Source organism: Argentina silus (genome assembly GCF_951799395.1).
Source record: "Argentina silus genome assembly, chromosome: X".
Classification (NCBI taxonomy): Eukaryota; Metazoa; Chordata; class Actinopteri; order Argentiniformes; family Argentinidae; genus Argentina; species Argentina silus.
The window spans coordinates 38,814,210-38,830,189 of NC_139653.1; the positions used below are offsets into that span (position 1 = coordinate 38,814,210).

Here is a 15,980-nt window from a genome sequence, read left to right on the forward strand (position 1 = left end):
CCTGGGCTAAATAGTAGGACCTACAGGCAGACTACAGGAGGATCTATAGGTAGTGTAGTTAGCCTACCACCTGTTTGTTGGGAGAGTAGTTCATCATTTCCAATCATTAGTCTTGTCTTGATTTTGGCCTTAACAGTGCAACCATGAACATCTCCATGGTTACACTGTCAGTGGTCATGTGACCAAGTATAGCAGCTCTGTTTTTCCTGCATGCACCTGTACCATACGTGTGGTGCTCCGTTATTGGCTAGTCTGTGTCTTTGTACCCCCATGTGATTGACTAGTCTGTCTGTATCCCCCAGTGTAACAAGAAGTCTAACAACAACAAGTCCTATTACTATGTGGTATAGAACTAGAAGCAGAACAACTTTAACTACAGTGTGTGTTGTAGCTCTCTTAGATATTCACACCTTCAGTGTATAGAACCACTGGATGTATATAGGGCATCTACTCTATAACCTATTGCCCTCGCTCGCCCCCCTTAGGATGTTGTCTGGGGGACAGGATGGTCACACCCATCGCCATGCCCGTTCCCAGACCATGCCCATCATCAGGACCAAAAATGCCCTGAACAATCCCAAGCTGCTGCACATGATGGAAACAGGTAACACACACACACACATACACACACACCAACCTCAAACTGCTGCACATGATGGGGACAGGTATGACTCCCATTCACTGTTGAGTAGGTTTGTAGTCTATCCAGCCTGATTGGGGTAATTTTTGGTCTGGCAGTGCTGTGATATAGTGTCTGATAGTGTGTGATAGTGTGTGTGTGTGTGTCTCTGTGTGTGTGTGTGTGTGTGTGTGTGTGTGTGTGTGTGTGTGTGTGTGTGTGTGTGTGTGTGTGTGTGTGTGAGTGTGTGTTGTGTGTGTGTGTGTGTGTGTGTGTGTGTGTGAGTGTGTGTGAGTGTGTAAGTGTAAGTGTGAATGTGAGTGTGTGAGTGTGTGAGTGTGAGTGTGTGAGTGTGTGAGTGTGTGAGTGTGAGTATGAGTGTGCATGTTGTTGGTAGCTGTATTATCTGTTCTCTGCCCCCCACCATCAGATGGGTCCATCCCAGAGGGGGACACTCTCAGCCCTACAGACATTGAGGCAAACCTTTCTACTGAGGTGGCTTTAACAGTGCTGGATGTCCTGGGACTCTTCACACAACACCACAAGGTAAGACAACTACCCAGCTACACCAACAATGCTACACTAGGTGTTTGTTTTTTTATTGAACATATAACATAGCTGTTTTATTTATTTTTCCTGTAAACTGCATTTTACTGCATCCATTTATGAAATATGCTATAAATAAAGTTTGATTTGATCTGGTTTGTAATGTGTGTGGTTTGTTAGTGATATGTGTGTGTTTGTGTTGTCTTCACTACAGAAACAGCTCCTACATGACGAGGGTCAGAACCCACTGATGAAGAAAGTCTTTGACACCTACCTGCTATTTTTCCAGATCAACCAATCAACAGCCACTCTCACTCATGTGTTTGCTGCCTTGAGGCTCTTTATACAGAAGGTGTCTACACACACACACACACATACACACACACACACACACACACACACACACACACACCACACACACACACACACACACACACACACTCTTCATGGACACTAGATGACCTTTCACCACATTACTGATACTAAAAGCTCTCTTTCTCTCTCTTTATTTATCCTTCTTTCTCTCTTTCTTTCTCTCTATCTATCTATCTATTATCTATTTATCTCCTCTCTCTAGTTCCCCTCTGCATTCTTCCTCGGTAAAGCAGACCTGTGTGGAAGTCTGTGTTATGAGATATTGAAGTGTTGTAACCACCGTTCCAGCAGCACTCAGACTGAAGCTTCTGCTCTGCTCTACGTGTTCATGAGGAAGAACTTTGAGTTCACCAAGGGCAAGTCCATAGTCCGCTCTCACCTGCAGGTCAGTGTGTGTGTGTGTGTGTGTGTGTGTGTGTGTGTGTGTGTGTGTGTGTGTGTGTGTGTGTGTGTGTGTGCGAGCGTGGGTGCGTGTGTGCGTGCGAGCGCACGAGTATGACCTCTTCTTTCCTTTCCTCACTGTTCCTCCACTCCTCCGGTCCTCCTGTCCAGCTGATCAAGGCGGTGAGTCAGCTGATAGCAGATGCAGGGATCGGGGGCTCTCGCTTCCAACAGTCTCTGGCCATCATCAACAACTTCGCAAACGGAGACGCACCCCTTAGGGTGAGAGCTGAGAACCAACTATTACCTCTAGAACTAAAGAGATACCTAGCCAAAATAGCAACACACACAGTTGCAGACAACATAGAACAACAAAATAGAAGCCTACAAATAGTAGGAAGAACATTTTTTTATAGCATCAAATTATACATTGGAAACCTAAATGTTGTGGTAGTGAGTTTGACGTGTGATATTCCCATCATGTGTCCTAGAACACAGCGTTCCCTGCCGAGGTGAAGGACCTAACCAAGCGAATCCGTACGGTTCTGATGGCCACGGCTCAGATGAAGGAACACGAGAAGGACCCAGAGATGCTGGTGGACCTCCAGTATAGCCTGGCCAACTCATATGCCAGCACGCCTGAGCTTCGACGCACCTGGCTGGAGAGCATGGCCAAGATACACGTCCGCAATGGGGACCTCTCCGAGGTATGACAGGCACAGGCATATTTGGAGGACAGACATAGGGGCATGGTTAGATAGATAGATAGATAGATAGATAGATAGATAGATAGATAGATAGATAGATAGATAGATAGATAGATAGATAGATAGATAGATAGAGCAGTGTGATTTTCCCCAAATAGGATTTGGATTTTCACTTTTATCTTTTTGTTCTGTTATTTTTGTTTCAATTTCTCTCTCTCTCTCTCTTTCTCTCTCTCTCTCTCTCTATCTATCTACCTATCTATCTATCTATCTATCTATCTATCTATCTATCTATCTATCTATCTACCTATCTATCTATCTATCTATCTATCTATCTATCTATCTATCTATCTATCTATCTATCTATCTATCTATCTATCTCTCTCCCTCTCTCTCTGTCTGTCCCCCAGGCGGCTATGTGCTACATCCACATCTCAGCCCTGATTGCTGAGTCCCTTAAGAGGAGAGGTGAGTGGTGCCACCCTGTGGTCCTTAAAGCATCGCTGCATCTTCTCTCCGCTTGTGTGTGTGTGTGTGTGTGTGTGTGTGTGTGTGTGTGTGTGTGTGTGTGTGTGTGTGTGTGTGTGTGTGTGTGTGTGTATATGCTGTAATGTGTGGAGACCCATAAACTCTCTAAGCCTTCAGGACAGCCTCTACCAATGATGGCTGACAGCATGTGTGACATCATCAGGACTTGTCTTTGTTCTTAATCTTTGCCTAATCTTTTTGCTGTGTGTGTGCGTGCGTACATGCATGCATGCATGCTTGTGTTTGCGTGTGTGTTAGTCTGTCACATGCTGCACTTATTGAAACAAATTGGGAGTGAGATTCACTCTGCACTTTGACATGGGTACACAGTGTTTCTCTCTGCACGTGTGCTTGCCAGTGTGTGTTGGCTGGCTTATAGAGCATCATGTCTCTCTTTTCCTGTCTCTTCATGTGACAGCATGTCTATACAGTTGACTCCCTAGATTGTTATACAGTGAAAAGGCAGAAGGCAGTGGTGGTAAATTGTGTAAATCAATCAATCAATCCGTCCTCCTCCTCTTCCTCCTCCCCCTCCCTCTTCCTCCTCCTTCTCCCCCTCCCCCACCCTCTTTTCCTTCTCCTTCCTTCTTCCCTCTTCCTCCTCATCTTCGCTCGTGCTACTTCTTCTCCTCCTCCTATCTCCCTCCTCCCTCCTGCCTCCCACCGCCTCCTTCCTCCCTCCTCTTCTTCCTCTCTCCTCCCTCCTCCTCCTCATCATCCTGCTCCCTCCTCCTTCCTCCCTCCTCCCTCCTCCTCCTCATCCTCTCTCCTCCTCATTCTCCTCCTCCTCCTCCTTTCTCCCTCCTGCTCCTCCCTCCTCCTATAACAGGCTACTGGAGAGCTGACCAGGCCAGGGGGTCTCGTGTGTGTCCAGAGGGGGCCAGTGTGTTTAACTGTAGCCCCGCCCCTATACTAACCCCCCGAGATACAGACAGTGAGTGGGCCTGGGGAGGGCTGTGGGTGAGAGATGGGGTGGAGTGTATCCTGTGTATTGTATGTGTGTTCATGGGTACCAGGTGAAGTTATACATATTGGATGATTAAGTTGTATTGTGTTTTTCCCAGTGGGTTCATTGACTTCAATGTGAAAAGGGTGTTAGTGGTTGTAGAGCAGCACAGCTTTTATGTGCATGCTGGCTTGAGGCGTCGGAGATTACATTTCTTGAAGTCTTTGGCAGTATCTGCGCCTGTTTGACAAATAAACAGAATTACCAACCACTGAAGTGATAGTGTAATGACAAGCCTAATTTGACAGAGAAATTGATAGCTATAGACCATAATGCACTTTTGCATTTTGTTGTTTTGATAAAACATAGTAACATAAAAAATATTATAGTTTCATACAATCAGTTTTTAAGGAATGTAATGTTACCGTCTTCACAAAATGCATGACCTTTGAGCTGCCTACTAACTGACTATGGTGGCACTTCCTGTGTGTGACCTCAGCATCCTTCTCCATGGGCTGGGCGGCATTCATGTGTATCAGCCCCAATGTGAAGGAGGAGGGCGCCATGAAGGAAGATTCAGGGACACAGGACACCCCTTACACTGAGGTACTGAGTCCCCATCCCCATCCCACACTCACACACACACACACACACACACACACACACACACACACACACACACACACACATACACACACAGCTGACTTGGAGCTGTGTGTAGACTAATTGTCTGTGTGTTTAGGACACTCTTGTAGAGCAGTTGGAGCTGTGTGTAGACTACCTGTGGAAGTCAGAGAGACACGAGCTCATCGCCGACATCAACAAGCCTGTCATTGCCGTCTTTGAGAAGAGGCGGGACTTTAAGGTAATTAACGTTATTTTCTGTTTCCCTGGTCACTGCGGAAGATGGTGGCTGTTTTGACTGACTGACTGACTGTGTGTGTGTGTGTGTGTGTGTGTGTGTGTGTGTGTGTGTGTGTGTGTGTGTGTGGTTGTGTTTGTGTGACCTACAGAGGTTGTCAGAGCTCTACTATGACATCCATCGTTCCTACCTGAAGGTGACCGAGGTGGTGAACTGTGAGAAGCGTCTGTTTGGTCGATATTACAGGGTGGCCTTCTACGGCCAGGTGAGTGTTCCAAATACAGGCCTACATATACATGACAAACCTACACAACTCACATACACGCTACAGCTCACATACACTAAACTGGTTGGGCTTGGCTTTAAAGGGGCAGAATCCTTTTTGTCTCATCTCTCAGTAGGAGTGGATCAGGATTAGACTAGGAGAGATAGTGGTGGAGTTGTATCAGGGCTACTCTAGTTTTCAGATTCATCTTTTTAGTCTCTTTGATTCCTCCGTCTGCTCTTTTCTTCCTTTTGGTTTTATATCAAGGCTGCGGTAAGTTTTCTCTTTTTTTTGTTTGTCATCTTTTTCTTTCCTAGCACTCTCTCTCCTGCCCCCTTTACTAATAACTTTACTAATATGTCACCATGACAACATGTCTGCTCTGCATACATATTGATATATGTTTGTATGATACCTCTGGTATCACTGGTACCACTGGTATATGATAGATAACCCACTCACTTTTTGCCCATGGTGCTTTGAGAATGACCCCTGGCCCCAGCTTCACCCAGAGTGTAACGTTGGCATCTTCTCAGTGTATATTTAATCAAAACTCTGTTTTAACAATCTGACAATATGTGTCTGTGGTAACACTGCAACACCACTAGTGGGCGATGGAGACCAGATGCTTCAGAACACTAAAAAACAATAGACGTATTCATTAGAAGGCCACAGTCCGAAAACAAAAGACACAGACACTCACTATTCACACAGTACCCAATAGTTACCTACTGTACACCAGTCACACACGCACACACACACACACACACACACACACACACACACACACACACACACACACACACACACACACACACACACACACACACACAGTCTCTCATTCATAGTGTTGTGACAGGGTTTCTTTGAGGAAGAGGAGAGTAAGGAGTTTATCTACAAAGAGCCCAAGCTGACAGGTCTGTCAGAGATATCCCAGAGGTTGTTGAAGCTCTACTCTGACAAATTTGGAGCCGACAACGTCAAGATGATCCAGGACTCCAACAAGGTGAGTCGGAACCTTTGTACGGTATCCCAATATAGATCCCCTGTATATCAAACTGATAGTACAACAATAGTTGGAACATAACAGTAGTGCCTTATGTAGACTGCTATCAGCAGTGTTGACCACTGGAATGCAACAATAGTAAAGTATACAGTATATAGACTATGTTGACCACTGGAACATAGATCAACACTGACCTCATGACTGTTGTAGACATGATAATCAGACTTGTTGATTGTAGACTGATGAAGTCATGATGATGTCATGTGATACCTGTCCAGGTGAACCCCAAGGATCTGGACCCCAAGTACGCCTACATCCAGGTGACCTACGTAGTGCCCTACTTTGATGACAAGGAGCAACAGGACAAGAGGACGGACTTTGAGCGACATCACAACATCAGACGCTTCGTGTTCGAGACTCCATTCACGTTGTCAGGGAAGAAACATGGAGACGTAGAAGAGCAGTGCAAGAGACGCACCATACTGACCAGTACGTATACCAGCATATCTAGTACACTGACCAGTACATATACCAGAAGAGCAGTCTAACCAGTATACTGACCCCCCCAGTGGACTCCTCTTAAATCTCTGATATACAGTCAGTATATCTCTACTGACCAGTATAACAAAGCTAAAATATTTTCTGTTATTTTGGTTTGCTTGCAAGATTGAAAAGTGACACCCCCAACAGTAATTGTTTCATATAACCAACCACCCCCACACCCTGCTCCCCCAGCGAGTTCCTCTTTCCCGTACCTGAAGAAGCGTATCCAGGTGGTTGAGCAGCAGAGTGTGGAGATGAACCCGATAGAGGTGGCCATAGATGAGATGTCCCGTAAGGTGTCTGAACTCAACCAGCTCTGTAACATGGACGAGGTGGACATGATCAGGCTACAGCTCAAACTTCAAGGAAGTGTTAGTGTTAAGGTACACACAAACACACACGCACGTGAACTAACACCCCTGGCACTGATTGCCAACAGTAATGTTGTTGTACTGATGTAGTGATGTAATGTTGTACTGATGTAGTGATGTAATGTTGTACTGATGTAGTGATGTAGTCTGAGTCTGCAAAGTCCGAGTGATGAGTCTGCAACCAAGAGTAACCAACCTGTCCTCCCTGCCAGGTGAATGCTGGACCCATGGCATATGCCCGTGCCTTCCTGGAGGAGAGAAACGCCAAGAAATACCCTGACAACCAGGTCAAACTACTCAAGGAGATATTCAGGTATTCATCACAACTCCCTCATAACATACTAGGACTACAACCTTTAGAGGCAGTAAAGCTCAGTGTCTCCCCCTAGAGGCAGTAAAGCTCACTGTCTCCCCCTACACGCAGTAAAGCTCAGTGTCTCCCCCTACACGCAGTAAAGCTCAGTGTCTCCCCCTAGAGGCAGTAAAGCTCACTGTCTCCCCCTACACGCAGTAAAGCTCAGTGTCTCCCCCTAGAGGCAGTAATGCTCACTGTCTCCCCCTACACGCAGTAATGCTCAGTGTCTCTCCTTACAGGCAGTAATGCTCAGTGTCTCCCCTTACAGGCAGTTTGCGGAGGCATGTGGCCAGGCGCTGGATGTGAATGAGCGGCTGATAAAGGAGGACCAGGTGGAGTACCAGGAGGAGATGCGAGCTCACTACCGAGACATGCTGACTGAACTGGCTACTGTCACCAACCAGCAGGTACGTAAGCAGCTCGCTGTAGAACAACAAAACCCTTCTCTACTCTAGAACCATACCTCTATTGTATACTCTTCATTCTACTGTAGAAACACTGTTTTCTATAACCATCAATCTTGTACTAATCAACGTCTTTCTAAACATCAGTCTCAATGGTATTTAATATTCTAACCATATAATATGTTAACCTCCAACCTGCAGACCCTCTTGTTTCCTCTGTCACACTTTTTCATTAATCTCACTCTCTTTCTCAAGATCCCTCACCCAAGACCACCCGGAACAGAACGACACAGTGCCCTCTGAGCAGCAAATAGGGTATGCTGGAAACAGCCAGTTCCCAGGGGGGCATGCTGCCCCAAAATGGCTCCTCATCAATAAAGTCATCCTGGAGAAAGCACCAGGGTGTGGATTGAAACTGGGAATTATGGGAAGTGGAGTATGTAGACGTGGTTGTTGTAGTCTGTAGTCCCTATGATGACGTTCAGTAGGCCAGGCTGCTGTCATGTTACAATGTTTGTTTTTAAAGCTCCATACATGTATGCACTCTGCCGACCGCCTCATCTTTTTACTGTATAAACACACATACACACACACGCACGCACGCACACGCACACACACACACACACACACACACACACACACACACACACACACACACACACAACGCAAGGCAACATGCGCCTTTTCTCCACAGCCCTGTCCCTTTAGTAAACAGTGACCTTAATGAGCTTGCGGTGCGTTCACCTAAGTGATATTTGGTCTTCAGCCTGGTCACAGTATTTCTATATTTCAGTTTGATATCGTCTTACTGCAGACGTTTGCCACCTGTGGTCCTGTAGATCTCTACAGGTCTTGTCTGATTAACCGTCAGCTCCCAGCCTGTTTGGTTGAACGCACCCCAGTTCCTATTTGAATGTAGACCAGCTCCGCATCGCTACTTTGTATCCTAACGTTCTGGAATTCCCAGCTCACAGATTTTCAAATGGAAAGTTTTATGTTTTATAACATTTTTATGATTGATAATGTCGTTGTTATTGTTATTATTTCCTGTACTGTTTGGAAATTGTAAATAAGAATTATTAATATTTAAAATGTTTCTTTTTTATATAAAAAAAAAAATACACATGAATTTTTGTTTAGCTAAATTAAAAAAAAAGAACAAACTAAAGTTTTATGTATAACATTTCAATAAATTTTTGTTAATGTCCATTGATGATATCTGTCCAGATCTGAATACAAATGAAATCATGTTGAATGATTGGTGGAGACAGAGTGGTGGTGTGCAGGGTCAATCCTTCAGACACTCTCAACCCCTCATCTCTGATCTAGCCTCAGTCCAGTATGTTGCAGGGTGATCATTGTCATCATCGTCCATCTAATGGAAGGGTTGGTTAGGGTTAGGGTTAGGGTTAGAGTTCTCCGGCAGCGTTTTTTCCCCAGCTGTGATCAGATAGCACCTCATTTCCTTTCTGTCAGTCATCCAGGAGAGGGGCGACAGCCTATTGGTTGACCAGGAGAGGGGGCGACAGCCTATTGGTTGACCAGGAGAGGGGGCGCCAGACAGCGTAATTAGAGATAATTGTTAGGCTCTTTACCTGCCCAATAAGTGTTGACAAGAGATCAGAGGAAGTGTGTGTGTGTGTGGTGTGTCTGCCCACGTGTGTGTGTGCCTGCGTGTGTGTGCCTGTGAAGTGGAGACGAGTGATCACAATCCTTCTTTGTACTGAACCTTTGTTCTTAGAAAGAAGACAACAATAGTGAGCAGATGGGTTGAGAAGCTGTAATGAGATCAACGAAAACCCTGCTGCTATTCCATCTCTCTTAGAGGATGATGCCACAGTGTCAGTCTGCCAGCTGAGCTTCTTCTGAAACATTCATCCTTTAAACTTAGCCGTGACCCTCTGCCTTCATTATGAAACTGTCATACTGGGACTTGGCTAGTTGTTTCATCCAAGTACACTGGCCCATTGAGAGCAGAAAGCAATATGTTGAGTGTGTCTATTACTAGCCATGTATGTGACATTGAGCAATCACATAAATGTCCATGTCACTACTATAATTACTGTATGGAGAGGGGATGAACAGAGGGACTGTTAAGTTATTGATGTTAAGCCTTGTGCCGCAACACTATGCATGACAACAGCTGAAGTGGGTCTGAGCAGCAGACCTGGATTCTAGCTGTGCTTGACTGAGCTTGCTTGGTGTAATTGAACCAATGGAATAGACCCAAAAATACAATCTGCCCATTTGGCAGATATGGTGGGTAAATCGAATATTATTTGAATCTCTATCTCTCTCTCTCTCTCTCTCTCTCTCTCTCTCTCTCTCTCTCTCTCTCTCTCTCTCTCTCTCTCTCTTCCTCCCTCCCTTCCTCCCTCTCCTCCCCGTCTTGTCGGTTGTAGACCTGAGTGGAGGTGATTGGGTTTCTGTCCCCCGCAGACAGACAGGCTCATGTAGCTCTACTGCCCAATGGCCCAGAAACTCCAGGGGGTCTGGTTACCTCGCTATCTATTCTAATCTAATCTAATCTATCTAGTTCCTACAGACTATTGATCGAACTTGTCATCAGTGACCCAAATTACAATACCTGACCACATTACTGCTGAATATGCCATTCACAAAGTATGTATATCAGTGTAATTATCTGTAATTTTCTCCTTTGTGTGCTTTTATTTGATGTTTATTGCGGGGGTTTGTTTTCTTGTCATTATCAAAAGCCTGTCTCATTTGTATGTATTTTCTGGTGGGCTCGCTGTAATTATAGAGCTAACCCCATGACCCGTGGTTTTATGCACCTGAGACATGCATATTCACAGTACAGGACCGTATGACAACCCCACCCCCAACAAAGATTTTTTAAATTGTGTAGGCTAAAGCTTACACAGAGCCACGCTAACATCAAGGTTGGACATGTAAAAATGTGACAGCCACAAAGAGTTGTCATATACCGGGTTCCCGTTTTGAATTCCGTATACCGGTGACCCATCAGATGTTGTAGGCCTAGTCCAACGTGAGCCACGAACATTTGTGTTTTTCTCTGCACGTGCAGTGTCGTGTAGTGTTACATTTGGCCCCATGTCCCTAGGTCAGTAACAGATAGGCCTGCCTAACTTATCATGATAGTCTACCGTATCCTCAGCCTATCCCCAGCCGATCGCGAGCCAATAGAAGCTCTGACTCTGAGCCATAGGCTATTGAAAGAAAAACGTTTCGAAATATAAAACACAGGCCTTCTCAGTGCGATCCATGGCGTTATGTTATTTCATCCAATAAAAGAGAGAGGCAGAACGTGTCAGGGGGTTGTTTTGCCACCATATATTATCTTTGCTGTATGTGTTTGTTGACAGATCGGATAAATATTTCAGGCGCCGTGGGAGAGAGGGAGATCACTAGGCTATCACTGTCGGACTCTGGGGCTTGCAAGGTAGATCTAGGACAATTTGCGGCCTTCAGATCAGATTAACACACGTGTCCTTGTATCAAACCAAGACTGTTTTATATATTCTCTATAGCATTATATGAGCCAAATACTGTATTTGCTGTGCTATGTTTTCCCTGTCCCATGTCCCTGTGTGCACAAATAAGATATAGTTCATTCTCAACCATACGTTTACTGTAACTCGACCCCTGTGGCCATTAATAAAACATCGGCTGTGTTGCTCACCTGAGCCCCGTCAGGTGGGTAAGTGGTGAAAGGCGACAAAATCTGCCGGGGACAAGATCCAGACTGAGATTGAGGGACGCAGACAGGGGCTGGAAGAGATAGATAGAACAGATAGATGACGCTGGGATAGATAGAACAGGCAGGAGCATGTTAAAACCTCAGCAAAGCGAGTTCCTCTCTCTCGAGGCGCCAGTGTACGGCAAACCGTGGTTTTGGCAAAGGAGCTTCAGCACCATGGAGAGCAGCCGGAGCCTCGCGCACGTTATCATGGAGATGCGCAATGACATAAAGAAGCTCGAGACAGAAAACCGGGCGCTGCGCGGGGAACTCGGTCAGACTTCCTTTGGGACCGAGCCACGGAAACCGAGCCCGGAGTCACCAGCAGTACAGCACCGGACCGGGGTGGATGTCAACCCGTACATCAGCCTGCGGCGGAACGTGTCCGCGCCAGCGCTCGAGGGGCAATACAAGGGTTAAGTTCTAGAGCCAGGGTCCAGCCCTCGGTTATAACTGCATGTGTTTGTTTGTGTACCAAATTAAAGTTAGTAGGCCTATAGGCTTATCCTATTGATATCTTTCAATACTTTCACAGGCTACTTTCAACTTTGGACAATAAATGTGTCAAGCGCCCAGCCCTTAACATTTAGCTGAAATGTCCTTGATTTCACAGAGAACTTAATGACGGTCCGCCGGTACTCCATATCCTCCAACATGCCGACCGTGTTGAGGGATAGAGGGGAAACGGACAGGCCACCGGAAGACGGAGACGACGGGACGGGAGAAAACTCTAGTTGGGGTAGGCTGTACCGCCAAGTCCACGGAAATACTTCGACCATCTTCGGAAATTCTTCCCAAGACGAGATCAGCACAACAGCCAAAGGAAAGTTAACCAACAGGCGCTCCCTCCAGGAGTACGTGCACAAAAACAGGTGTGTTGTCTAGGTGTTCTCTCTCCTCAATCCAAAAAAGTATAAATAAAACTTTTTCTTCCCTTTCTCTAGCACTGTGACTGCTTCTAGCACGTATTCTTATAGAAAGTCTGAGATGATTGCTGTAGTTGTTTCACTTAGGCAAAGATAAGATAAGCTCCTGTTAAATGAATAACATGCAAATGTAAGCTGAGGCTACAGTCCACTATGCCCTCTCTCACAGGAATATGATTTGCTTACAATTAAACTCTCTTTTTTTCAGGACCAAAGTAAAAACTGTCACCTTCCTCCTACCCGTGGACGACATTTACACCAACCGGCCCGTTCTAGCGAACCACCCGACAGACCAGAACAACGAACTGGACTCGATTGCGGAAACGGATTCCTGAGTTGTAGATGACTAGGCCTAGGGTAGCGAGATATCGAGAAAAGCCAGCCCATTAGTTTCAAGTATGAATATCAAGACTGAAAAGGGGGACAGAAATGTTGCTATAACCGGCCATTGCAGAATAGGCCTAAGTGATATAGCCTACCAACAGACATCTAGGTCAGTTGTAGAAGTGATAGCCTACCAACAGACACTATCTAGGTCAGATTCGGCAGTTTGTCTTAAGGTCTCACACACACACACACACACACACACACACACACACACACACACACACACACACACACACACACACAGACACACACACACACACACACACACACACACACACAGACTTCCAAACTCCGGTTTCAGGTTCTGTTTCCATCCGGCTAACGCAATCCATGCGCGGTCATTGGTGATGAGCAACCGACCACCCTCTCGCGCGGATCGGATTTCCGGACTCTTCAACCCGGTGTCAGGTCAGAGCCACGCGGACGCTGCCGGTGACGGCCCTTGGTGACTATGCTGTCTCCGTTTCAGATGCGGCCTCATGCACGATGTGACGATCATAATTTATTCACAGATGTTTGTTTCTCTAAACAAACTAGGTCTCGTGTGTGACATTACCTCCATCTAGGTCATGATCAGTCATAGACTAGTAAATAATAGGCCTATATAATCAGTTTTTAATATTCATCTCTGTCAATTAAAGCCACTGTGAGCAATATTTTCAGACATTTTGATTTAATTTAATAATGAGATTTGGTTCAACAGAAAATAATCTGGTTTGGTTATTCATTTGCTAATTTCTGTGAGATTTTCATTACCATTCAATCATTAATGTAATAAGTAATAAGCATGTTTTGTGTGTTATTCATCGAATGTTATATATACTACGTGTTCACCATTAAATGTCCTCTTTAGTACAGCTTGGTGATCATTCATCTTCAGCTAGTCAGCTCATGTTCGAGTTGACAAGCTCTACAAACACAATCATATGCTTCAATACAAATACTCAGAAAACAAAATCACATGAATAGTTATACTGTATACAACTTTGAGCTACATATGGCACTGTGCTCCGAACAGTGAAACAAAATGAATGACAATGACATTATTCAAGTCCTCCTGTGTGCCAGGACTTGTACACATCACACTAAAGTCTGAATAGAAGACCAGTGAGCAGCGAAAGGGTTTTCTCTATATTGGCTCAGCAGTAGAGAGTCAGTCAGCCAGTCAATCAGTCAGCCAGTCAATTAATCAGTCAGTCAGTCAGTCAGTCAGCCAGCCAGTCAATGAGTCAGTCAATCAGTCAGTCAGCCAGTCAATCAGTCAGTCGGAAGGTCAGTTATGAATCCCAGGGTTGTCTCCATATTGACTCAGCAGTAGAGTCAATCAGCCAGTCAATCAGTCAGTCAGTCAGCCAGCCAGCCAGCCAATTAATTGCTCAGTAAATCAGAAAGTCAGGAAATTGTTATGAAAATCAGAATGATACTCATATTTCAGAGCACACAGTAAAGCTTCAGATTACATTGAAGGGGCAGTCTGTAATTGGTACATACACTCACTGGCCACTTTATTAGGTACAACTGCTCAAATATCTAATCAGCCAATCACGTGGCAGCAACTCAATGCATTTAGGCATGTAGACATGGTCAAGACGACCTGCTGAAGTTCAAACCGAGCATCAGGATGGGGAAGAAAGGTGATTTAAGTGAGTTTGAACGTGGCATGGTTGTTGGTGCCAGACGGGCTGGTCTGAGTATTTCAGAAACTGCTGGGATTTTGATGCACAACCATCTCTAGGGTTTACAGAGAATGGTCAGAAAAAGAGAAAATATCCAGTGAGCGGCAGTTCTCTGGGCGAACATGCCTTGTTGATGCCAGAGGTCAGAGGAGAATGGCCAGACTGGTTCGAGATGATAGAAAGGCAACAGTAACTAAAATAACCACTTGTTACAACCAAGGTATGCAGAAGACCATCTCTGAACGCACAACACGTCGATGTGTTTCAATGCAATTGTAAACAAACACTATAGCTTCAAAATATGGTTAAAACTATCATTTTAATCTCATGGATGGTCAGTCCTTGCATCCATAGCTCTGTTTATGGAATTGAGAATGGTTACATTTCTCTAGCCCCATCCCTCAGCTGTACCAAAAAAGTGGCAGGGAGCCCACTTTGTTGTTTGAATTACAGATTGCACCTTTATGACTGGCTTTGGAGCATCTACTGACGAAAAGTTAAACATTTGTTTATTTCTCAATAATCCTGAAGCATGTAGTTTTGCGCTTTGCTGCCTTCTCTGGCCACAATGAACATTTTAAAACATCAATATGCAACATTTCATTGCGACAAATACAGTGCCCTGTGTAAGTAATGGGACAGTGCCCTGTGTAAGTAATGGGACAGTGAAGCATTTTCTTCTTCTTTCGGCCTAACACACCAAAAGTTTGGATTTTACAATTAAAGAGATTAAAGTAGAGATTCCCTGTTTTTTTTCATTTAATTATTCAGAAATGACACTACTTTTCCTGCATAGTCCCCCAGGGTACCCAAAAGTATTGGGACAGATTCATCAAATGTCCAAATTAAGCACTCATGTTTAGTATTTGGGGGACAATCCTTTGCATGCAATAACTGCCTGCCTGCAACCCAACCACACCAGATGCTGGGTATCCTCTCTGGTGATGCTCTGCCAGGTCTGTACTGCAGCCATCTTCAGTTGTTGTTTGTTTTGAGGTCTTTTTGCCGATCTTATCTTATCATCAGGAAATGAAATGCATGTTCAATTGGATTTAAATCTGAAGACCGACTGGCCAGTCAACTTTTCCACTTTTTCCACTTTTTGAACTGAACTGAATTGCTATGGCAGTATGTTTTGGGTCACTATTTTACTGTATGATGTAGCGCCATTCAATTAATTTGAAGGCATTTGCTTGCACTTGAGCAGTTTCTGTACACTTAAGAATACATTCTGCTGCTGTGATCAGCAGTTACAATCATCAATTAAGACAAGTTAACAAGTTCTAGTGGCAGCTATACATGCCCAAACCTAACACCCCCTGTACCATGTTTCATAGTTGAAGTGGTATGCTGTAAATCTTG

General features: G+C 44.9%; 2 protein-coding genes across 2 annotated transcripts in view; both read left to right on the forward strand.

The window, feature by feature from the left end:
- The window catches only part of dock10 (dedicator of cytokinesis 10), a gene marked incomplete at its 5' end in the record, with an annotated part of 18,348 nt that extends 9,231 nt beyond the window's left edge, over positions 1-9,117 (forward strand). Inside the window, 17 exons of the mRNA XM_083694718.1 lie at positions 486-604; positions 1,050-1,165; positions 1,380-1,517; positions 1,743-1,925; positions 2,093-2,203; positions 2,413-2,628; positions 3,039-3,096; positions 3,986-4,090; positions 4,602-4,708; positions 4,845-4,967; positions 5,116-5,229; positions 6,089-6,235; positions 6,514-6,724; positions 6,971-7,161; positions 7,362-7,462; positions 7,773-7,911; positions 8,164-9,117. Of these exons, the coding sequence (XP_083550844.1) occupies positions 486-604; positions 1,050-1,165; positions 1,380-1,517; positions 1,743-1,925; positions 2,093-2,203; positions 2,413-2,628; positions 3,039-3,096; positions 3,986-4,090; positions 4,602-4,708; positions 4,845-4,967; positions 5,116-5,229; positions 6,089-6,235; positions 6,514-6,724; positions 6,971-7,161; positions 7,362-7,462; positions 7,773-7,911; positions 8,164-8,211 (2,227 nt within the window). The 3' untranslated portion in view covers positions 8,212-9,117. The remainder of the gene's footprint in view (positions 1-485; positions 605-1,049; positions 1,166-1,379; positions 1,518-1,742; positions 1,926-2,092; positions 2,204-2,412; positions 2,629-3,038; positions 3,097-3,985; positions 4,091-4,601; positions 4,709-4,844; positions 4,968-5,115; positions 5,230-6,088; positions 6,236-6,513; positions 6,725-6,970; positions 7,162-7,361; positions 7,463-7,772; positions 7,912-8,163) is intronic.
- Positions 9,118-11,719: 2,602 nt separating this feature from the next.
- LOC310822381 (putative coiled-coil domain-containing protein 195) lies at positions 11,720-13,698 on the forward strand (the record flags this gene model as incomplete). The annotated part of the gene is made up of 3 exons (XM_083694719.1): positions 11,720-12,044; positions 12,243-12,501; positions 12,764-13,698. 3 exons carry the CDS (start codon positions 11,720-11,722, stop codon positions 12,888-12,890), a joined length of 711 nt encoding a protein of 236 aa, XP_083550845.1. The 3' UTR covers positions 12,891-13,698.
- Between the last annotated feature and the right edge of the window lie 2,282 nt (positions 13,699-15,980).